Below are 25,364 nucleotides of genomic sequence, written 5' to 3'. Positions count from 1 at the left end.
TCAAAATAAACGTTAGACCGGACCCCAAATGCAGTGGTGCTTCAATGGGAATGACATTCCTGGGGTCTTGCATTTAAAGCCCCATGCCCAGTTGTGGTCTAGTCTGCAAATTTGAAACTGGTAGCAGGAGACTCAGTTGTTAATCCTCGCATCCCAGTGTAATCTTGTGGATTCACTTTCTGAACTTGTTCCTCGGTTCTGCTTTTTACCATGTTTGGGAGTATTTACAGTTCGGTTATGATCTGCTAGCAAGTGTGAAAAAAAATAGGACTAACCCTAAAAATTACTGAAATTTAACCTGGGGAGATGCTTTGACGGGAAGTTACAGGTCCTGGAACTAGTAGTATTTTGTTGCATCTCCCCCTTCCCTGAATTTTTTTTTTTCAATTGAGTGACCTGTGTTCTCTTTTCCTTTATCTCCCCTGACATTATTGTAACCCAGTGCAAAAAGGGAAAAACGAAACCATGTCCATATTCCCACTGAACAGATCCCACTGATTTTCCACTTGTGGCATGATTTTATCTTATAATCATGGCTTAATGTATTTGGCAATGAAAACGTGATAATACCACAATTGATAGATGACACCACCTTATTCATCGCCATTCCAAAATAATGAAACCAAACACGATTTAGTGCCCTGTTCTACTTATACATTACAACAAAGAGATGAAGAAAATATCTACCTTCTAGAACCTCACAGAAGTGTTAAAAATCAGGCTCCGAGATTAATGAAGTTAAACTGTGTGTGTATATATGTGTATATATATATGTGTCAAACTCATTACACTGTTTTTGAGAAAGGTGGGGTTTGAGGGATGCTAGACTCCAGGGGCTGTCTAGCTATGAACTCAATCTAGTTCACAATGGAATTGTAATCTGCATTAAAGATTAGGTCCAGAAGTCCCTTTAGTGGTTGAGGGCTTATTCTACTCATGGTTTCACATTCATCACACTCAGCATCCCTAGTGTTAAAAATATATTTCTGGAGTTACATTTTGCAAGGCACCTTGTGTGTAAACAAATGCAGGCACTAAAAGCAACAGTATCCAACCCCTTTGCCACACTTAATCGCGATGGTATTTATGTCTGTAAATGCACATGTATGCCTGAAAGTACCCCAAATTATCCGTGGCAAATATTCTCAAAAGGATTCCTGGTCACTGGAGTTTGCATCTGAGCGGTACTGCAAGTTGTCCATAAAATACTGCACATTGGGTAATTTTCTTGTCCACATTGCCACTGAAATGTTGGCAAAAACTGCTTAGGAAGAGGCAAAACATGGTATTTGGTGATTAAAACGGATTTCACATTAGAAGCCTCAGCCCAAGCATAATATTTAAGAATCTTGAAGTAATACCTCACCCTGTTAGGTAAATAATGCCCATTAGCTTCTGTATTTACTTGGTTTATTATTGTCTCACAGAAGGTTGTGGGTCCTCCAATGAGCTTTGTAGTGTAAATTGGGTATGCACAGGTGCACGGAGTGTAATACTCTTATTAGCTTTCTTGAGTGTGAAGAAAGTCCATGATTTGATGAGACCGCCTTTAGGCGGTAAGTGCATTACCTAATCAGTGGGATTAAATAGCACATCTGCATACGTGGTTTGTCATGATATATTCGTTCCTGTGTACTTTTTAACTAAATATATTAAACTAAAATGAAACTTGTTAAACATGTGTACTTTGGTAAAGTCCTATTAAAGATACCTTGTGATTGAGGGTTGTTTTTTAGGGCTCGGACTCCTCCCCACTGAAAGTGGGAGGAGTTTGAGAACTAATGTTAAAGAAGAAAAAAAAGAAGTATCTCCTAGGGCTTTGGCCGAGACAAATTCCACACATTCCTTAGCGTGTTCTGTCATCTGGCCAGTGATTCGTCTTCGTTGTGTTGTCGTTTTAATAGGCTTCAAGTGATAGGGTAAATGTAGTTTTGTTCCGCCATTTTGGGCATATTTCGTTCGTGCTCGCGCAAAGAAGTACATTAATTATAATTAGGAGCTGTCAGGGTGGCCGTGTAATGCATTCCAGATGGTGTGCGCGCGTTCACCATCTAGCAGTGTGTTTGTCTGGCGCGCGTCCTCCTCACGTGCACACAGGCATAGACGCCGTGTGCGGCTCCTTCCTGCCGGCCCGGGGAGCTGCTCTGCAGCTCTCTGGCTCACCCCCCGCTATGCGACAGCACTGTGTTGCATGTATGTGAGTAAATCCAGCCCGTGTTTCAGAAGTGTAGGGAACCACAGACGGGTGGGTATAGAATGTAATCCGTATATTCTTGACCACTTTAAAACTCAGTAACTATCTACTTTTACAGCACCAAAAGGCCGTGCTCAGGTGTCAGCACACTCGACGCAGTTGTTTTTCACTGCTCGGAACTGCATTTTAGAAATCTGAGGTGAACGAGGGCCCCGGCATCAGTGTGATGTGGGGACCAGTGTGGTTAGAGCTTGGGCACGCGCTGTTCCTTGTTCTTACCTTTTCCCAGGGTCTCAGATACGGACCACTAGGGGGCAGTAGATTCATGGGTGCAAACCCAGGCGTATTATGTTAAACGTAGCTTTCGTGATTATAGGCAGTACGACGCACCCAGTCTTATCAGCCTTGGGCTCGGCTGCGGATCCGGGAGCGAGCATTGCAGCCTCCGTCGGGTTTTAGGACCGGAAGCGACAAGAGTGATAAATACCGTGACTCCTCGGCATGTGAGTCTCAGCTGAGGCGCTCCTGGCGGCTTCTTCTCTGCCCGCGCCCCTGTCAAAGCGCCACTTGGAAATCTAAACACGCTCATCTCTGCCACTGAAACGTGTAAACATTTAACGAAACGCGGCTTTATAGATGAGGGCCGATGCCAGCGACCGGCTGGGGCGGCCCCAGAGGCGGGAGGCATCTGCTGAGCGAGCCGCAGCGGCAGCGGCGAGTGACAAGGGTCAAAGGACCTGAATTTTAGTGTCATTCACCAGCAGTGCAAACCGATTTGCCACACCCTAGAAGGTGAAGAAAAATGCAGTGATACCTGAAGTTCACTCGTAGGTAAACCCCATGACATAGTAAAACGGAACCCTTCTTAATTCCAACATGGATGCACATCTAGAAAACAATATAATTTGGTGGTTTGTTTAATATTGATACACCTACACGTGCTCTTGATTGTGCGCACAGGCCCTGCAGGTTATTAGCCTTACACTTGTGAACTCAGTGCTCCTGTCACCTGGTTTCTAGCCACGTTCATCGCCATTGACTATAGAACGCTGGTGAGCAGTGACTTGAGGTGAAAATCGGCTGCATAATGTAAAACACGAATGTCACCTGAACAAAGCATGTTTGGGAAGCTGCGTCAGCAGGCAGGGTGATAACCGTTATGTTATCGCTCTTAGCATGTGTTCGGCACACAAGAGCTCTCTGCACCAATTAATCTGGCACACGACATCCCTTGCAGGTGGGGACGAAAGAAGTGGCACACAGCTGTGCGTTTATCCGGGTGTCATTTATGCCTGTCAGAATCGTGGACAGGTATACATGAAATATTACTGGGAATCCACTTTTCAGTATTTTAAGCAGCTAATATTTAGACACACGTTTGTAACGGAGGAGCATACTGCCTGCGAATTGTGAGACATGCGGCTAAATTATAGCAGATTAGCCCCGAGGCTCTCGCGCATGCGCAGAAATCCATTCCACTTCCTATGGCTCTTAATATTTAGGAATCTTAGAAGCTTTGACCTTGTGTACACGATACACTTATATCAATCCTCACTGAGGATCATTTACGGACGTGTATAGCATGCAAACTTCATCACTTTAAAAGGTGGAAAAAGTTGGAAACAAACTTCTTGTAGAGGGTTTGAGACACCATTGCAAAGACAGTCAATGTTCTGTGAGTGACAGAAAGCCCAGGAGAATCACGTCGAATGGCTTGTGCACCTGGGGTACCAAGGACACAGTAGTTTCCAAGCAGCAGCTGTGTTTTCAGACCTATGAAACTAAGGCAGGCTTTCATTCACTCAGGCCAGAGGCCACCTGCCCAGCTCAGTGATGGGTGAACCCCTCCATCTTTCCAGAGTATGTGATCTCATTCAGGTCCAGGCTGTTTTCCTGGGTCTATAAATGTATTCCAAAGCGCTGAGGACTGATTGCTAAGCTGTGTTACATTGGTTTGATTGTGCTCTCTTGACATGCTGGTGGGGACTAGGCGTGCCTCTGTTTTTATTTATGGTGTTAGTTTAAAAATGTCTTTTAGTAACTGTCATTTTGTGTTTTGGCCTGTTGTTTGCATTAGCATTATAAGGGTCAGAGGCTATGCCTTGCTCTAGTAGTGAGTAGAGTAGAGTAGTGAGTAGAGTAGTGAGTAGAGTAGTGAGTGCAGAGTAGTGACTAGAGTAGTGAGTAGAGTAGTGAGTAGTGAGTGCAGAGTAGTGAGTAGAGTAGAGTAGTGAGTAGTACATCACAGGCAGCAGCTGTGCAAGCATCTTACACTCACAAGGAGACCACAGGCAGCTGAGGTGCAAGCTTGTCCCACTCACAAGAAGGACATCACAAGCAGCAGCGGTGCAAGCTTCTCACACTCACAAGAACGACATCACAGGCAGCAGCAGTGCAAGCTTCTTACACTCACAAGGAGACCACAAGCAGCAGAGGTACAAGCTTCTCACACTCGCAAGAACGACATCACAAGCAGCAGTGGTGCAAGCTTCCCTTACACACTCACAGCAGGTACTGTGCCAAGGCAGCAGCAGCAACAGAGCAAGAGTCCCTTACAAAGAACAGGCACAGCACAGAGATGCTCAATGCAATCTTCTCATACTCCCAGGCAGCAGCGGTGCAAGCTTCTCACACTCGCACGAAGGACATCACAGGCAGCAGCTGTGCAAGCTTCTTACACTCACAAGGAGACCACAGGCAGCTGAGGGGCAAGCTTCTCCCACTCACAAGGACATCACAAGCAGCAGTGGTGCAAGCTTCTCACACTCACAAGAACGACATCACAGGCAGCAGCAGTGCAATCTTCTTGCACTCACAAGGAGACCACAGGCAGCAGAGGTGCAAGCTCCTCACACTCACAAGAAGGACATCACAGGCAGTAACGGTGCAATATTCTCACACTCACAAGGAGATCACTGGCAGTATACACCACATGAACACACTCCATAACACATAGCAACAATACATTGGCATTTACAATGCCATTAGCTCAAACTCAAAAAATCCGAGCCCGATTGCATTTCTAATGCTTGTTTTGTTTCTCGTCAGTTTTGGTCTACAGTTGCTGTAAATAGTGTGCTTTTGCTCTACATTTATTTTTCCTACCATGGCCTAAACATCTTTAATTTACTGTGACCCAATCAGTGGGGTTATTGATTCTATAATGAAGGGTTTTCAACGGCCAGGGATTATTGTGTAACCTAAAGAGTACAACTTGTTCTACTTGCATTGAAATAAATGCATGCTTTTAATGTATTTCTCCGTTTTTCCTTTTTAGTAACTGGAATGAACCCCCTGTCTCCTTATTTAAACGTGGATCCCAGATACCTTGTGCAGGTACAGTAATAGATCTTAACATTTGTACTTTTTACCCAAGTCCATGAACTTAGTTTCAGTTGTAGAGATGTCACCATTCTGCCTTTTCTACTGTATGATAAGATGATCAATCCCACTTCTCACAGAATGGCATCAATATTACAATCTTCACAATTCAGTTTTATTTGCACTCGGCCAAAAATCACCTTTGTGTTGAAAGCAGAACTAGAACGAATGGAAAGGTACAGAAACATTGAATTAAAAAAGTAAGAAATGTTCAAGATGCAGGAAGCAGCGTGGTTTCAGAATTTGACTTTAGTCCATCTTGTGACAAAGCTTGGATGTGCTTTTTGTGGTGATGGGCCAATTGTAACACAAAATTAATCCCACGACCACCATCCGGACTAACCGCCTGTTCTCCTGGACAAACATCAACGACGACGACCCCATCAAGATCAGGAACACCATCTACTCCGGATCTCTGTTAGATCCATGCCCACACCACATCTTCAACCAAGCCAGCACGTCCATCGCACCCCATCTCCGGAAAGTCAACCTTCCCTGACCCACTACCTCGAGGAGAACAACATCCTGGACCCTTCCCAGTCCGGGTTCCACAGCAACAACAGCACAGAGACTGCCCTCATCGCCGCCACCGATGACATAAAGTCCCTGCTGGACAACAGAGAAACGGCGGCCCTCATCCTCCTGGACCTGTCAGCCGCCTTTGACACGGTCTGCCACCACACACTATAAACACGCCCCCACAACGCCGGGATCCAAGAGAATGCACTGGACTGGACCACCTCCTTCCTCTCCGGCAAAATAGAGCGTTCGCCCCACCTCCCGTTCCGCTCTCCCCCGTTCCGCTCCAAAGCCACCAAGCTCATCTGCGGCGTACCCCAGGGCTCATCCCAACTCTGTTTAACATCTACATGGCACCTCTCGCCCACTTCGTTCGTCGGTACGACCTCAACATCATCTCCTACGCTGATGACACCCAACTGATCCTCTGCCTCACCAAGGACCCCCACACCGCCAAAACCAACCTTCACGAAGGAATGAAGGCTGTCGCAGAATGGATGAGGAACAGCCGACTGAAGCTGAACTCTGACAAGACTTGGGTCCTCATCCTCGGATCCACCCCTTTGGCCTAGAACAACTCCTGGTGGCCGACTGCACTGGGAACCGCCCCAAAACCCACCAACCTTGCACGCAACCCATGGGTCATCCTAGACTCCACCCTCTCCATGACTAAACAGGTCAGCGCCGTCTCCTCCTCCTTCAACAACCTCTGCATACTCCGCTGGATCTACAAGTGGATCCCCACTGAAACGAGAATGGTCACCCAGGCCCTCGTCCAGAACTCCTCTGCATGCCTGATCCTCGACATCCCTTGCTGCAGCCACATCACACCCCACCTGAGACCTGCACTGGCTTCCGGTCAACAAGAGGATAACCTTCAAGCTCCTCGCCTACGCCCACAAGCCACTCCACAACACCGGACCAACGTACCTCAGCAGACGACTCTGCTTCTACACCGCCAGCTCTTCGTTGCCGCCCTCGCCACAGTCCCCCGCTTCCGAAGAGCGACCTCCGGCGTCGGATCGTTTACCCACTTCGGCGCCAAGACCTCGAACACCCTCGCCATCCACCTACGGCAGAACCAAGACCTGCTGACCTTCAGAACTCCTCAAGACCCTGCTTTTCGAGCAGTAGCAGCATTCCCCACCCCAGCGCCATGAGACCCTCACGGGTGAGTAGTGCGCTTTACAGTCAGGCAGGTTACTTTTCTCATATCCTCTCAATGCAGTGTGTGCCTCTGTCAAGTGCAGGAATGTTTATCCTTTTTTCCAAAATAAGTTTCTGGGCCTAAGCAAAGGTTTGGCCCACCTTCTTGTGAAGGCTCCAGCAGAGGGAGGGTCTCTGCGACGAGGAGTCCTCTCTTCTTTCCGTCACATTGAAGACTGATATTCTTTCGATCCGGTCCCAAATCTTGCTGTTTTTGTTTAAAAAAAAAAAAAAAAAAAAAAAGTTATTTAACAAGAATGACAGACATTTCACTCGTGCTGATAATCCCATTCCATCACATATTTTTATTGACATAGATAAACTCAGTTCAGTCAAAAGTATACTTTACATGGTTTGTGCTCCATTCCCAGTCCTCCTCAATTCTAACTCTACCATTGGAATCTTGCTGTTTTTGATTAAAGGCATTATGATTTTGTTTCCAGTATATCATCTATCCTTCTCTTAACCAGTTAATGTTGGTACTTATTTTATCCAAGAATCAGAATTATTGCTCATGGCAGGAATAGTTGTAAGTTTAGCGCTTAATTAAATGCTCTGTCTGCGAACATCAAAAAACATATTTTATTAACATGCATGAACATTTTAACCTTAGTAGATCAAAATATATTATTGCATTGAGAGGCCTTTAATAGCAGTGATAGTTTTCAAAAATGATCTTGGAAACATTCATGCCACCTCCACTTCTGAAAACAAGGCCATCAGTAACGTAAGAGGCAGGTTGTTTGTTAGGTGCACCTTCTGTCTAGCCTCAGTTGTCATATGATTAGAACAACATTCTAGTTTATTCAATAAAACACGAGGTTTTGTGCAGCACACATCCTCAGCCCTTGTATTTCAAGGAGCTCTCTTGTGGTAATGAAGACAAAGGAGCCAGTGACCTTTACCAATGGCCCTATGATCACACAATTCGGTCAAGTGGGGAAGCCAGGACTTATTCATGGTTTTCTGGTTTCACATTTTGCATTTCAGCCACCAGATGAGTATCTTTTCTCTCACATTTTACATTAGAAGGTAATGCTTTGTCTTTAATTCTTGGTGCGTGAGAATAGTACCAAGTATTAATTTATTCAGCGTATTTACTCTTACTGGGCCAGTGGAAGTGTAAATTTGGGGAATTAAATAATCTGAGATGTTCTGTGTTGCTTTTTTGTTTTCCATGGGGATGGAACTACTCTGAACATCCATGCCTGTTTGCAGCCAAGGAAAGAGAGGTTGACCAGTTTCACTAGCAATAATGGGGGATAATATTGTGGAGGAGGCATGGGCTGGTCTGTGTATTGAATCGTTTTGGTACCTCAAATGTGGGCCTGCTTTGCACTGCTCCACCCTCTCTCCTTCCAGCAATCTTCTCCTGTTAATTCCTTGGAGGAGGTGATGTGATCTGGCTCAGCTTCAGACTATTGGTGAGGGTGGTGCCCAGATTTACTAAGGGTTTGTGTCACCATTGCGTCACGCATGGTGATGCACGCCCTTACGTGAGATTTATATGCTATGCAGTGTCAACTTGTGTGGCTCTGCGTGGCATAGTAAGTCTGGATTAATGCAATGTAGCACATGTAGCTGCCTTGCTGTACTCTCCCCTGGGAAGGTGTTCCATGGATGGAGCATGGGTGTCCACCCATGCCGTTTGGTGTATTCCCAGATTAACACTGGTAAACCTGGGTATGCTTCGAAATGCTACGCCTTCGCAGGTTAGGCGTCGCAAGGAGAATTAAGGCTTGTGTAGCTGTAGATACACTTACTCTGCATACCGGATGTCTGCAAGTTGTTTCTTCGAAGAAATCTCTTGAGTCACGAGGTAAAGTGACTCCTCGACTTGGTGATATTGCGCATGGGCATAGACTCCATTGTTTGTTTTCTTTCCGTCCTGGGTTCGTACTTGTTTTTCGGTGCTCCGCTTCAAGACCGCCTTCTGGCTCTCTTTGGCTCATTGTTAACCTCTATATCCTTCGGTATTGTTTTCGTCAGCATTACAAAATTGCCTTTTGAAAACAGAAGCAATCCTTTGATAATCAATTAGACGTTCTCAGGTCGTGGCCTTCGGGCCTCGCCTATTCGGGCCTTCTCCATTACTGTCTTGTTTCTATTCTTTTAGGCTTCAACCAATGATACGCTGCTGATGAACCGAACTCTATTTCGATTCTGTCCCAACAGCCACGCAAAATACCTGAAAACAGACCGCCATCAGGTTTGAAATGTGTCTGTCTCCTGATCAAAAGGAAAACTGTGCAGCCTGGCGATCTTTTCGATTGGAAAAAACATTGTGTAGCTGTCGGATGCGTTTGAAAGAGATGCAGCGTCCAGCTCTGGACACCCAACATCTTTGGCCAACACTGTCGAACAGACCGGAGGAACTGCACGAGGCTTCGGCAACAGAGGAAGAGGCCCTTTCTATATCCAACTCAGCAGCCGAACCTGAAATAGTTTGGCCTACAGATTCAGGGCTTGCATTCAGGACGGAGCACAGTGAGTACCCATGTTCCCCTTTCCATCTCGCTAAGAGACATTCAGTTTAGACCGAAATTAAAATCTGTTAAGGATGCCCGCTCTCTGGCCCAGCACTGAATGCCAAGCTGATAATTTCAGCATAGAGCCGACCAATTTCTGTGCCGAGCAGACCATGCAACACCTCGGCTCTGAGTACCCAGCTCTGCGCTGCTTCCCCAAAACAAAAATCGAATTCGGTACCGAAACCATCCACTTCAAAACCAAACCTCTCAACTATGAAAGAGGCTCGATCCGAAGAAGATACTTCTCCACCCTTCTACTGGTTGGGTTTTGGCAAAGACAGTACAATCAACACCTGCTTCTTTGAAATTTTTTTCTTTTGAGGAACATGCAGATCGCCCGTACCTCCTAAGATACAGAAAATGGACATTGCAACCAGTCCTTTACAGCCACCTTTGCCTGCGTCACCTCCACCTGCCTCACCAAGGCCACCTTTATCACATTTCTCTCTTAGTGCTACAGGAGAAATTACTCCACAGGGTTCTCCATAGTCGGATACTGGGAATTGGGGGAGGAAATGACTATGATCAGCCAACAGGTCCATGGGCCAGTAATGACATTGACCCCCTATTCCGGGATAGTGACCCAGACCTTTACCCTGCTACGCCATCACCCCTGCATTATGCAACATCCTTCCAGGAACTTATAGCTAGGGCCGCTGCGTATCACCAGGTCCCCTTGCATAAAGACCCCTAGAGGATGAAACTCTCTACCACTAGATATTGCCAATATATGCCCATGCTAAAGGGGATATTCTGTCACTCAGATTAAATCTTTAAAGGTACGGTATGGGCATGTAGTATTACACCAAGAGTAGACAAAAATGCAACGCTGCGCCCTCAGATCCACCTTACATAAAGGGCCAACTTCCCCCAGACATGCTGGTGGTATCTAATGCCCGCAAGAGGGCTAACTCTCGGACATCAACAGGTGCTCCTCCACCTGACTATTTTAAACACATCGATGCTTCGGGGGAAAGGGTGACATTACAGGTAGCCAACCATTGGCAGATTGCCAACACTCTGGGGTTGTTGGCAATGTACCACAGGGCCCATTGGGAGGAGATGGAGTAACTCCTCCAACATTTCCCTGAGGAGTACAAAAAGCCAGCTCTGATGTCGGCAGCTCTGGCCATTATGCAACATCCTCTCCCCACTTGTAGGGTTTGTTGGTTCTGTGGCGAAAAGGGCTGGTTGAAGCTCCCTCCTGGCGAGAGCCCCGGTACTTATTTTTACAAATTAACCACTGCTTAGAAGTGTTTAGCCATTCCACACATACAACATACTTATTTTAAAAATACGCATTGAATTGCTGCTTCATTCGGCTACTAAAATACAGTATTTTAACACTTTTAGCCAAGCAGCATCCTGGATTGGATACCTGGGAGTCTGCAACTTGTAGGTTAACAAGCTACAAATTACAAGTGTCCGAGATGTGGCCATGTGCAACAATGTGCTATAGCTTATTTTTTTTAACAAAATGTAGGGGGAATTGTTTTTGTTAAATTTAAAACGTACAGGTGCGTTGTGCCCCAGAGATCCCCATACACATCACCCTGATTGAGAGCAACAAATTTGCTATAGAACACCAGCGAAAGTTCGAAGAATGTCTTTGTTTTGAGCAGCGCCAAGAGCCCCGAAACACCCCATTGTACAGCTAGATCAAGTGCTGCTCCCAGAGCAAGTCCTGCAACATCGCAGCACCAATAAAGCTGAAGGAAACCACTGTACAGACCGTCCTCCCAGCCTGTCAACTTAAGAGCTCCGCCAGCTAAGTGCATTAACACCAATGTAATTCTGACGTTTGACATCTAGGCAATAAGAAGCCTACCGTGTTCCTCCACTGTGTGGCTGTTTCAATGCCTGCTGCCAACGCATAATTTGAAAAAAAATACGCCTTTATTTTTTCATAAATATTTATTTGAGTCCCTTTTTTTCTGTTTTAGTGACGGGCATATTGTTTGCAAAAAAATGTGTTTATAAATCACAAAGCGTGGATTGATTCTTATAAGACATGTTAAATATGTTTGTCTACATCCTATTCCGAAATTAGTTACTTTTATACACTTTTCCTGCGTTGATGTGTTTCTAAAGTGAGAAGATTGTCAGTTTCAAGATGGTGGTTTTATTGGCGGACCACACGGTAGGCACAAGTCACAAACCTTGTTCAGCTGCATCAAATTTTTTCCAACCAAGAATGGCCATGTGTGATAGGCGTGTCTAAGCTAGCATTCTATAGCAAGCGCTCAAACGCGCATATGCCAATTCAACAAGTGCGAGGATTGCTTGACAGCAAACCAATGACAAGCTCGACTCTAGGCAGGAAAAAGAAAATGGCTCAGAGGGACGTCCTTTGTAGTGTCTAATAAAACAACACTTTTTTGTAAGAAATTAATTGAAAAAATATATACGTTTTGTTACTTGCATAAGTAGACCTGGTCTGATGTTTAAACGTACCAGTTGAGATGATGAATGTTGGTGATAAATTACATTAACCCAGATCATGGCGTGCGTGCCCCCTCCATCCGGAGAGCTCAAAAAAAAATATTTGCAATGCAATTGGTCTTGCATTTATATGCTAGGCCTATTGTATTTCAAAGAAGCGGTCGCTATTGTCCTGGCTGCTTCAAAAGAGAAAGAGGGCATGGTGTGCTGAACGTAAGTAAAGCACGTCGTGCCTGCAGCAAGCGAAACGCAATTAAGAAAATAGTGCTTACACACTTAAGAACACGTATGGTGCAACAACCGAAGTAAAGGGGCTAGTAGCCATGGGAGGTTACAGATGAAGACTAGGTACTAAGGAGGGACTAACAAGCCTCTTTACAAATCAGACCTCTTCATTTAGGTAGGACACTGACACAAGCCATTGACAAACATGGGCGAAGAGTGGGTGTGGTTTCTCTTCCATAGTCCCCTTCAGCAGTCTTGCTGAGCAGGGCATGCACTCTAACTCTAAAAAATGGCTGCATGCGGGAGTACGAGGGCAGCTGACTACAACACACATTTTGAATTCGAGGCCTACTTTATCAGTGTGAAATAAATTGTAATGGCAATAGTTTTGATGATGAGAGAAAATATGGTGTGATTATCCAGTTCAGAGCAGAATATCTCCAATTCATTGTTAATTATATGGTGTTAATACAGTTATGCTTTGTCTTTAAAATCACCAACGTAAAATTGGTTAACTCCCTTTACAGTTGCCTGTACATATTCTTTGCTCCTATTGTGTCAACACACGATTACATTGTCCACTTGCATGAGTGTTAGTTGTGGGACTTGAATTTTAGAAAGAAAAGCTGCTACCTTAATGAACAGACTTCAGGAAATGATAAATGGTAACATCATTCTGTTGTTTCAGGACACAGAGGAGTTTATTTTACCCACAGGAGCTAGCAAAACGCGTGGCAGATTTGAGCTGGCTTTTTTCACAATTGGAGGATGCTGCATAACAGGTATAGTTGTATTCAGTTGGTTTTAGGCAGCCTTGGAGCACCTCTCCCTGACCACACCACAGTAATGTTCCTACATATTAAGTGTTGTCCTGTTAACAGTTCCTTTAAAATTACACATTGCCATTTCCAGTTTGACCTAGTCAAAAATTCACTAACTATTTAGGTTATTAAATATGATCTTGCAGTAGTTTGTCATTCGAAGTGGATTACGGTTAAATCCGTGGCTTGCCACGTGTTAATGTCGCCGCTTGCATTCGTTCATTCTCGAAGATGTCCAGTTCCGTTTAAGCAGTCCTTAATTGATAGGCCAACTGTGTGGTACTCCATGACTACATACATTGCGATGAAGATCGCAGAGTAAGGATTCCCTACCTCACATTTTCGATTTTATTTTTTTTGCAAGCTGTTAAGCTGCTATCTCTTTACCTGTATACCTAAAAATTAAACCGAGAGCAATTTAACAATAGCCATACATCTTGTAAAAATTTAGATAGGACTATTTTATATAAACAATGACGGTTTTAGTTTGTCATCGCTGCTACCTCTTTACCGATGCTTATGTATGCTCCCGAAGAATTAATGAAAGAGTAGTTTAACAGTATCCATTTTGATACCTCCGTCAGCATTCGGGCTCTTAAAGGAGAAGGGGCGGGGCTGTTTTATATCAAGGGTGATGTTTTGCAAGTTTGTCAAAATTTCATAAGATTTATTTTGAACTGAAGAGTCGATAGTTTACGTACTGCCGCCAAATGTTGCTCATTAATTACACTTTAAACCACGGTGTCATACCGTGCATTTTCAGAAGGTGGCAGGAGTGCTCCAAGCTTTGAGGAATTATATTTTTGTCTTCTGCTCATTTGAATAACTCGAGGAAGAATCAATGAATGTGTTGGTTGGTATCTTGGGGCCCGGCTGGTAAACTTTGTTTATGCAGAATTCCGGCTGAATTTAAATGTCCAATGAACTTGAAAGAGTCACGCTTTTATACATGGATTTATGCCATTAATTGAGCCCCCCCCCCCCTTATGGAACCCCCTTACAGCCTATTGAAGCTAATGTGTGTAGTATGCCAGCCAAATAATACAATGTGAATTGTGGATGGGTGGGAGGAATTTAATCCGTATGCTGCTGAATCGAACCTGCTTTTTTAGTCTGGTAAATTCTAGATTTAAATGTGGTGCCTTGGTATCGGGCTGCCATAGGTGACATTTTGTGCTGTCATCGTAAATTAATCGGTACTATCCTGATAGTGTCTTGTTGACGGAAGCAATCCGTGACCGAGAGCCTAATATTGAATCTAACATGTATATCTTCTGCTTTATTACAGTTTTGATATGCCCACTTAATAAGGAAAACCTTGATTTATAGAGCGACCATGCAGCAATCTAAGATGATTAAAAAGGTGGATGATGGTACTACCTGCATTTTAGCATTGGTATCATTTGAAAAGGTGCACGTTCCTGGAACATATGGGTTATAGATAAGTGTAAATGCTATTGCCTCTTTCCATGGGCTTTATTTCCTCTTCAGGAGTTAGGTAGAAATATAATTTATGGCCATTCTGGTCTTTAGTTGAATCCCTTCTTTTACTATGCGACTGTCATTAGAACACCAGTTTGTCTTGCATTCGCCAAGCACCACAATTGTAAGGAAAAAGTATTCTCCTCGAGGAGCAAACTTACCCCAAAAAGCCTCCTCATACCGATCAAACAATTATCAACACTTTTTGTTAGTCTTATTTGTACGCCCCAATTAATGCTTAGGCCGTTAGCCAACATACAGAAGTGGTATATGGTGCGGAGTTTCTTCAAAGTGCACGTAAATTTAAAGACTCAAGCATTCTCCAATGCAAGAGTCTACTTCAGAAGCGAGTCATCTGACCGTGCGCTTCAATCGCTACTAAATCTGTTAAAATGCTGATCTTAATTTCTCACAACATAAACCTATGTAGAATAAGCACAAACTTCCTTTAGCCCCAGCAATAGTCAGCTGTCCTTGCATTGCCGTGCTTGTGACTGTGTTACATTGCTGGGAGATTGAGACGCTGCAACTTTATTCTGGTTGTCGCCTTCACCGTTCTGGTGACCGTTGACCCCAGTGTTTGGCAGCGGCATGCTTCCTAGAGAGTGCTCTGGATGTTCTCCGTGACTGTTCAGTTCTAGTCTGGAAGCATACATTTATATTATCTTTTGTAAGTGTTTCTTTTCCTCTAAAATGTCTTCTAAATTGGGATGGTGCTGTGTTCCATGGTGTTATTTCTTTCTATGATCTCTGCTGGTAATGAAACTGCTACATGGCGTCAGAATACTGATTGATCTCCACCTACATTGTGATCTAGTGACCTCTTGTGTTTGAAATACATTTAGGGGCATATTTACAATAAGTGGTGCATCCCTGCATATCAGCAGGGATGCGCCACTTATATTGCGCCATGCCTACGCCAACATGGTTGCGCTGCATTTACAATGCGGCGCACCATGGGGCAAAAACGGCACAGATGCATCACACATCTGTGCCGTAAAAGTGTCGCATTGCTGGAGTTGCGTCGCAAGCACGACGCAGCTCCAGCAATGCTCGGGGGTCCTATTATTCCAATACTGCATCAATCCTTACCCCTGCTTCAAGCAGGCGCAGGGTTTTGACGCAGCATGGGCACCAAAATGACTGAGGAAAATCTTGTAGATTTCACTCAGCCACTTTCAGGAGGCGTTCCTGCACCGGAATGCCCCCCCCCCCTGCGCAGGAACGCCTCCCTTTGGTGCAGAGCTTTACAACGTGACGCATCTCCCAGATGCGTCACGTTGTAAATACCCCGCACCTTGGCACATCTTTTGCGCCGCCGCATCACAAAAGTGACGCAACGGCGGCGCAAGGGGCTTGTAAATATGCCCCTTACTATTTAACTTATCAACACACTGAAAACAGCCTGCTTGTTCGCACGACTGGGAATGCATGCCGTAATATCTTTTGTGGCTATCTCTTGTTTGAAGCTGCATCTTCAACTACTCTCCTGTGTCGTGTAAGGGGGTTATGGGTGTGAAATTAAATTGCATCTGTTAAATGCACCGGAAGAAATGGTTATGAAAAGAATAGAGGAAATGTTTGCGTTCTGTCACCATGCTTAGGCCGTTAGCCAACATACAGGAAGTGGTAAATGGTGCGGCGTTTCTTTAAAGTGCACGTAAATTTAAAGACTCAAGCATTCTACATGGCTCCATATTTGGAAAATATAGGTGTTTGGGAATCTTCAGAAACGCTGCCTAATGCAAGAGTCTACTTCAGAAGCGAGTCATCTGACCGTGCGCTTCAATCGCTACTAAATCTATTAAAATGCTGATTTTAATTTCTCACTTTTTAGTTCTTCTAATATTAAATTTTTTTATTCATCAGGCGCTGGGTTTGGTGCGCTGAATGGATTACGAATGGGTTTGCAAGATACTCGTAGTATGGCCTGGTCCAAACCAAGAAATGTACAGTAAGTCTCTACCGAATTCCCGCTTGTTTGAATTGCTATTGGTTTCTTCTATGCATAACCTTATTTGACAGTTTTTACGGCTACATGTGGCTGGAATACCGTGCTCTCCTGATTTCAACACTGTATTAAGCTTTGGTCCTAGGCTGTCGTGCCTATTATAATTCTGTGGAATAACTCATCAGACTACAAATGTATATGAGCTGCATTTACTTCATGGGTACTCACAAATATTTTCCCCTGGGGCCAAATGTTATGCAGTTTGGTATGACCGAGGGCCGCCTCGGTGCCTGTATAGTAGTTATAACTGTGGGAGGAGGTGACTAAGGTGGTATCCATACTTCCCCAAAAATTAAACCTGTGGTCTTTAGAAGGGACCTAGATTTTACATTACTGTTATGCTGCATCTAAGTTGCTTTCCCTCTTTTTTCTCACCAAAGAGTCAGGCTTCTCCACTTGCTATCGTTCCCATTGGCTAGTCAAGTTATGTGATCATTGAATTGGAAAGAAATCGAATCTTAGGCGCCTCAATCTCTTCATGTCTTGAGGCTATATTAGGAGTGGTTAGAAACACTTTCAGTGAAAGTAGCAAGTACTATTTTACAAAGATCCCCCAACAAGGCTTGCAGTTCACTGAAGTGGACAGGCATATATGCTCCACTGTGCCGCTAGACCTGGTACAGTGGGAAAGGTTTAGCCAGGGCACTAGGAGACTTGACATGTCATCCTGACTTTACCACTTTGCAAACATTTTCTGGTTGTGAACTTTAAAGTCTCAGCAGATTCCACAATACAGTGGCATTTGTTTGGTGGGAGTAGCCCCTATATCTCTCCGTCAGAACCATTCACACACCAGTTGTGTTGTAAAAGGTAGAAACCAAGGAACCAGAGGGCATTTTGTTTCCCCCTTTTTAGGCCGAGCCTGGGCAGCGCATATGCTGCTTTGCGGCATGCTGTTTTGGAGTATGGTGTGAAGCCCTGCCCACTCTCCTCCCATATTTGTGATTTGCTTTTCATTGTCCTTCGTAAATGCTGGATTCTGATTCGTTAAAAGGCTTGTTAGTCCCTCCTTAGTATCGCATTGTCTTCATTTGGAACCTCCCTTGAGTTTGGTTGCTACACAGTATGTCTTTTTAGGTCTCGAGCATCGAGCGGAGCGAGAATTCAAGTAGCCAAAATCCTCGGTAAACAAAGGGCTTCTTGCGCTGCAGTTTTCTTTAAGTTCACGTGAATCACGTGACAGCAAGCTCCTTCGTGCACGAGCTTGCCTGAGCCTTCTGCCTATCAGCCTGCCAGTTCTCCTCCCCTAATTATTCACTTCACTTGTAACTCCCCACATCAAAGCCTCAGCCTCCCTCCCTTGCCATTTGCTTCCTAACCAGCCTGCCTCGCATAATTGCATCAGACCCGACACTTCAAAGAAATGCGCCCCCGAGAGCCACTTTCACGGCCGTGCATTTCTCTTCCTTCTTTACCTCATGTGAGGAAACAGCGCCACTCGCTGGGCGGCATTGGAACATGTGCCTAGGCTGCAAAATAATGAGGTGGAAGATGTGCTTATAAGGTCCCACAAGCGAGACCTATTGGCAATGCCAATGCTTGTTTAGTCTGTAGGCACTATTTTCTATGAGTTTCTCCTACTGCAGGCACAACATGCTTTCCTGCAACATTCAGCACTCCATGCGCCCTTTAACTTTCCAAGCAGCCTGTGACAATGGGGGCTGCTTCTTTGAATAGGTCTTGCATTTACTAGATTTTGAGCTATTGGCATTGTAAAGGATAATGGCTTCTAATTGTGTTAATTAGCAAAACAGATCACTGAAAGGCTTTGTCATTTACAATGCCAATAGCTTAAACTCTCGCAAATACAAGTCCTGTTGCAGTGCAAATGCTTGTTCCTATTAATGCTGGTCTCCCCCTGTTACAATTGTATGCTCTTGGGTGTATATCTGATTTTTTTTTTCTTAAACCAAAGATGATCAGAACTTTAATACATGTAAACACGAGTAGCAGGTATGTATGTGATAAGAAATGGGACTGTAACCCAACAATTATTTTATACAGAAAATTTATTTTGCATCTTGAAAACCTTGCTAACCGTTTAATACGGTCATGATTCTGCTTTGAAAATATAATCCTGTCTGGGTGTATGCTGAGGTCTGTTAACAGGTATTTGCTCAACCCCGTTCCACAACATAAACCTATGTAGAATAAGCACAAACTTCCTTTAGCCCCAGCAATAGTCAGCTGTTCTTGCATTGCTGTGCTTGTGACTGTGTTACATTGCTGGGAGATTGAGACGCTGCCACTTTATTCTGGTTGTCGCCTTCACCGTTCTGGTGACCGTTGACCCCAGTGTTTGGCAGCGGCATGCTTCCTAGAGAGTGCTCTGGATGTTCTCCGTGACTGTTCAGTTCTAGTCTGGAAGCATACATTTATATTATCTTTTGTAAGTGTTTCTATTCCTCTAAAATGTCTTCTAAATTGGGATGGTGCTGTGTTCCGTGGTGTTATTTCTTTCTATGATCTCTGCTGGTAATGAAACTGCTACATGGCGTCATAATACTGATTGCTCTCCACCTGCATTGTGATCTAGAGTGACCTCTTGTGTTTGATATACATTTACTATTTAACTTAACACACTGAAACCAGCCTGCTTGTTTGCATGACTAGGAATGCATGCCTTAATATCTTTTGTGGCCATCTCTTGTTTGAAGCTGCATCTTCAACTTGTGGAAAAGTAAATTTTGCCATGTTGTATGTGCCTACGTGTTCCCCATCTTATGTTATATGTGCATGATCGATATGCATGTATTTCCCCCTGATCGATTAAAGACGCAATTACAGTTGTGTCCATCTCTAGTATGCCAGTTTCCAGTCTTCGTGAAAGCAACGAATATCAGGCCTATGTAAACCTACGTTGCCACGTTTCAGTGTGCACGTTAATTCATTGAATTATCCCCGTTTCTAGGCCTCAAAAGGGCCCGGACTCAGATTCAGCTCCTGTTTCCTGAACCCTCTCCGAGGAGCGATACAGCCCCCACCTGTATCCCTGACCCTTCACTTACTTTCTTGCCACGCAGTGCCCGGCCTGGCTCTGCCTCCCAGTCTGCCAAGAGTATGTTATGTTTCTAGTTATCAGTCCAGCCCTCCTTCTCTGCATTCCTAAGCTACTGAATCACATCAATAGTTTCCGTCATGGTCTAGCCTTTATGTCTCCATGTAAGAGAAATACTGTATTAATATTCATAGAATATTCCTCGCACACGCACTACATATAGAATTATGCAGGCACCAGTCATAGTGTCTGTTAGCCTTTGCCCTGATAACTTTTGGATTCTATCAACATGTACTCTAAACACCAGATACTAGATATGCCTGGGTACATGTCACTCTGACCCTCCAGACTTTAGTCTCCTCTTCTGGCACAGAAGTCATAGCCCCCAGTTCTCCCTGGTAACACGTCATTGCCCGTTTGCGCGCACCACTAGGTTAGAGGTCCCAGCTGCTCAGGTAGCCCCCTCCATGTTTCCGCCCCGTTTATGACATATTCTGTTACGTTTACATCACATGTCTATGTATACGCCCTGTACACACCTTGTTACACCCACTTTATGCCTTATCTTTCGCGACTGTTACAAACTCCGCCTACTGCTACGCCTACTGTATTGAATGTAATACAATTGGTTTAACTATATATACTAATGTTCTGTTATTAAGTCATGCGCATCATTCCCAGATCCTGCCCCCGGCAGCTGCCGAGCCCTGCCATCCTATTCCCATGCAGGCTGTCCTGTTCCTGTCCTTTATGTCTGATTAAAGCCTGTAAACTCCAGCTACCTCGAATCTTGACTCTTATTTATTGAGCTATCTGTTTATATTGTATCCAGTCAAAAATAGAACCGGTAATTAATTATTTATTTACCACATAATGGCGCCCGAACAGGGACTTGCCCTTTCCCCACGCGCCGGAGAAGCTACGCAGGCCCCCTGATCCTCTGCAGCCGTGACGGAACCATACCGTGCACGTGCAGATATTTCTGCTTCAAGTATCCCTCAGGCCCACGGAGGAGACTGAGGTTGCGGTCCAGCGTCCAGACGAGGCGGTGGAGGAACGCGGCGAGTCCCGACCAGAGCCCAAGCCGAGAGTCCGAGGTATCCGGAGGCCCGCCTGTAACTGAAGTCCGAAGTTCGTCCGTCCGTCGTCGTAGCAGTCCAGTCCAGTCCGAGGCCTTCCGTTCTTGCTGCCCGGTGAGTACCATTGCTGGGGTAGTATCTAGACAGGGTCAATTAATTTGTCTCTGGTCCGTGGGTTTGGGTACACAGATCCAACACGAAGTGTCCACCTAGGTGGATGCGGGTCCTGACGTGTGTCTTTATGAGACCGGTAAGTTTCGTACTGTTTTAGCAGTGCATCTAGTCATTCCAGTAAGTTCTGTTCTGTTCTCGAGAAATTCATGTGTTTCTGTTTTAAATGTTATTTCATGTGTTTTCAATGTTGTGGTATGAGTGATTTGTTTTCAAGTTATTATCGTGTTTATCGTGTATTGTATTTGTGTCCAGACTCCAGCCTAAGTTATGCCTCTGTTCTCAAAGTTACGTCAGTTAAAAACTAGAAAAGGTCTGCTCGAGGAAGCAGTTCCTGTCCCGCCTAGGGACAGTCCAGGTCATTTTATGTATCATAAGCATGGCATAAGTGCCATATTATATCTAGATTTATGGGTGGAGTACACGAAGGAATTAGAGAAATATAGATGGCCCGTATCAGGTACGTGGGATGCCGAGTGCATCATGCGAGTAGAAGAAGCATTATGGAAGAAGAAATCCAGACAGTCCCAGAAAGATGCCATCGAGTTATGGCGCAAAGAATCTCATAAAAGAACCGAAAAAGAAATCAGAAAGTCAGAAGTAAGTAGAGAATCCTCAGAGAGCCCAAGAAAGGGAATTTATCGAAGTAGGTGAACGAGTTAAAGCCGAACAGTCAGACAGACAGAGGAATGCCCTCATTAGGGTATGTATCCTCTTCTTGCCGAGGGCTTGCCCAAAGCAACCCCGGAAGCACCATGTAATTTTCCGCCGCCATTAGTTCCGATTAAGCTACGTCACAAACCGACCGCAGCTGATATTTTTCTCTCGTCCTACTTGGACGACACAGTCCCAGAATATGCAAATCCTGCTCCGCCAGCTCCTGTAAATAATGTAATTCCTGTTCCTCCAGCCACCGGGGCACCTGTTACAGCACCTGTTACGGTACCCCCGGTCCAGCCCACAGTACAAGTACCCGCTATATCGGTCACTCTGCCCGCCCGTACAGTACCCGTCGACTATTCCAGTTTAGGAGCCGCGGGGGGAGGTCCTCCTCGTACCCCGCCCCAACACAAACGTGTAACGTTAGTCGAGTTACATGAACGTGCGTTACAGCGTACGCCTAAATCTCAGTCCGTTGCAGATATCAAACGAGCTCTCACCGAATGCCGTTATGATCCAGTCCCAGGCGATGATAATATGGTTATATATTCATTGCGTGTAAGACGGGTGACCGAGTATTTGGACACCCTACCGAATATGAAAGAAGATCTAGACAGAATATATCGTTTCATCCGTACAGGAACAGACCCAGAAAGTATTGGCGAAGCCATGTCTCAAAGGAAAGCTGAGACCCAGCTCATGCTTTTAAAGTTTCTAATTAATTGTTTAATAAGAGAACAAGATTATCCGACTAAAGATCCGACCGAAATGAGAGTTCTGACAAAATGGAGTGATCATATAGCCGAGGGAAGACGCAAGACACTCAGTAGTATAGAGAGTATGTATAAGAAAATTCGTAAGGAAATAATAAGGTTACACGAGAAACGCAAAGCAGCACAAGTGTCCGAGAAAGAAGACGACTCTTCTACTGAAGAGGTAGACGACGAGAACCCCACCAGAATAGCGTATGTAGGTAAAACTAGACTTCCCGACCGACATTCACGCCTAGAACACAAGAAAGTTTTTCCTCCTCCAGCACCAGAACAAGGTTCTCTTGAACAAATATTTCAAGCTACCGATCACATCCTGAAATCACGAATCGGTTATAGTGAACTTAGTACCATGCATGAACAAGAACTAGCCCGATCAGCAGTCCGATGGACTACTGATTCTACCACTTTTCCAGACGAAATAGTGGCACAAATGTTTCTGAAACTGCCCCCAGCCGAGCAGCGACTGGTGGGTATGTATATGATCCAGCACCTCATTACACTGTATGAGGGACAACATTCTGATCCAGGTCCGTTACATGATGTTCTGAACGAGTTACTCCAGTATAAATGGAAAGGTTTAGGTACAGATTTAATTAGTATCATTCTAGAACAGCGCCACAAATATAGAACGTTTCTGAACCCGCGTTTTGTTCACGTCTCACCCCCAGAAAGTAAATCATTCTACATAGACAGCATCCGTTACGAGAAGTACACCCAGTTAGGACAGCGGGTGGTGAAATGCAACGAGTATTTGTTTACACCCCTATCACAAAGATGGAACTCTTAGAGATGAAAAAATTAATTCCCTGTCACGACAAAGACCCAGCAGGGTTCCATCGAGAATTAAAAGACATGCTCCGTATGGGAGAATACACGTATCCAGATATCATTAAAATGCTAAAAGTCCTGTTGCCCGCAGGGGTATATGAAAAACTCAAGGAAAAAGAATGGGAGGTGGGAGAGAAAAAGATTGATTGGACAGCTCTAGAAGCTGAAGATAAAATACGAGTACCAGGTACCGGTCTCGGGGACAAATGTAAAGAATTGCCCGAGTTATTGATACAAGTTTTGCCAAGGTTATTATCCACGAAAAAGGAAGATTGGGATGCAATCTCAGCATGTAAACAGAAACAGGATGAAGACACTAGTGATTTTTATTCTAGATTTGAAAAATGTTTTATTATTAACAGTGGTTTGAAGACAGGTAGCGAGTCATACCCTCATCTTTTTGTTACTAAACTAGTCGAGAATTCAAGTCCACAAGTTAAAAATCGAGTTTTGAAAGTCGAAAGTACCTGGCAAGCTAGTACCCCGTCACAAATGCTTCAGATGCTCCAGTATCACCAGAATAGAATCAGGGAAGAGCAAGAACACGAAAAGAGACGTATGAAAGACACGAAAATGAAAGTATTAGTTGCACAATCTGTTCCACAAGACAGTCAGAAGAGGGGTCCGAATCAAGCCAGTCATCCTGCAGCTCCCGTTAAAGGGACATGCAATTATTGTAAACAGCCAGGTCATTTTATAAACGAGTGTGCAGTTCTGAAACACAATATAGCCACTGGTAAGACTAAAGAAAGACCACGTCCGCCTAGACAAGAACAAGTTTCACAGACTTCTCAGTCGCCACAGAATGCACAACAGACAGTTCCAGCACCGCAGCCTATTGCTGCAACACAGCATGTTACACAACAGATGTACCAGTATGCCCAGTCAGAGTATCCAGAGTATCAACAGTATTCATGAAACAGCCTAGAGAGGGAGGTAGGCTTGCCTCTCATCGAGATACCTGTAGATCAAGAGGGTCCCTATGTGCACAGTCAAGTATTAGGGAAAGATAGAAAGTTTTTGATTGATACAGGGGCAAGTAGGACTACTATCAGTCATGACGAGGTTCCAGGGGCTCCGCTCTCAGGCTCTAGAAATATTTCCCTTGGATTTTCAGGAAAACCCATTGTTAACGAGATTTCAAAACCAGTTTCCCTAGAAGTCGGTCCATTGTCCCGAACTACTGATTTGTTACTTACGAAATCATGTCCAGAAAATTTATTAGGCATTAAAACACTGAAAGAATTAGGTGCAGTGATTTGCTGCTCCCCAGAAGGAATCCGATTGCTTTTGCGTGACTTTAAAGGTCACTATGTATTACGTGATTTTGATCCAAGATTGTCAAATGTACCGCAGCATTTATGGGCGCAAGGTCCAACTGATGTAGGTTTTATGCAAATTACACCCCATCGTGTGACTCTCAAGCAAGGCATAGTCTTGCCACGAATCAGACAGTACAGATTGCCACCTGAGGCTGTAGCAGCCTTATCCAAAATTATTGATGAGCTCATTGCTCAAGGAGTGGTTGTAGAAACTGACTCCAATGTATGTAATTCTCCTATCATTCCAGTCATGAAACGTACTGATCCAAATGCACCTCCATTATATCGATTAGTGATTGACCTTCGAGAACTTAATAAATGTATCATACCCCAGTACCCAGTAGTCCCAGATATTTCATCCCTATTGACAGCTATTGATTCTGAAGCTACATTTTTCACTGTTATCGACCTCAAGAATGCATTTTTCAGTGTCCCGATACACCCAGACAGCCAGTACCTTTTCGGTTTTTGTTTAAATGGAAGGAGCTATAAATTCACACGAGCTCCTCAAGGTTTCACAGAAAGTCCTAGTATTTATAGTCAAGCACTTAAGAGACAACTAGACAATATTCACATGCCAACTGACACTGCCCTGCTCCAGTATGTCGATCTACTGATCACAGCCCGTTCTGAACGTCACTGCGAGCGTGCGTCACTTACAGTCCTGTATTTTCTGGCCGAGCAGGGGCACAAGGTGTCCCCTTCGAAGCTTCAATTCTGT

At 44.5% G+C, this 25,364-nt stretch overlaps 1 protein-coding gene and 2 non-coding genes across 3 annotated transcripts in view; all 3 read left to right on the top strand.

Moving 5' to 3' along the window:
- The window catches only part of LOC144754969 (mitochondrial import inner membrane translocase subunit Tim23), a 109,069-nt gene that overhangs the window by 6,291 nt on the left and 77,414 nt on the right, over positions 1 to 25,364 (top strand). The window contains exons 2-4 of the mRNA XM_078643349.1: positions 5,472 to 5,530; positions 13,187 to 13,280; positions 16,671 to 16,755. Of these exons, the coding sequence (XP_078499475.1) occupies positions 5,472 to 5,530; positions 13,187 to 13,280; positions 16,671 to 16,755 (238 nt within the window). The remainder of the gene's footprint in view (positions 1 to 5,471; positions 5,531 to 13,186; positions 13,281 to 16,670; positions 16,756 to 25,364) is intronic.
- Positions 15,255 to 15,458, top strand: LOC144756930 (small nucleolar RNA SNORA74). The gene has a single exon (XR_013595409.1). It is a non-coding gene; the product is annotated as a small nucleolar RNA SNORA74 (small nucleolar RNA).
- On the top strand, positions 18,985 to 19,188 carry LOC144756929 (small nucleolar RNA SNORA74). Its single transcript, XR_013595408.1, has one exon. It is a non-coding gene; the product is annotated as a small nucleolar RNA SNORA74 (small nucleolar RNA).

This window comes from Lissotriton helveticus, chromosome 5_1 (assembly GCF_964261635.1).
Source record: "Lissotriton helveticus chromosome 5_1, aLisHel1.1, whole genome shotgun sequence".
Classification (NCBI taxonomy): Eukaryota; Metazoa; Chordata; class Amphibia; order Caudata; family Salamandridae; genus Lissotriton; species Lissotriton helveticus.
This window is presented reverse-complemented; position numbering and strand designations above follow the sequence as displayed.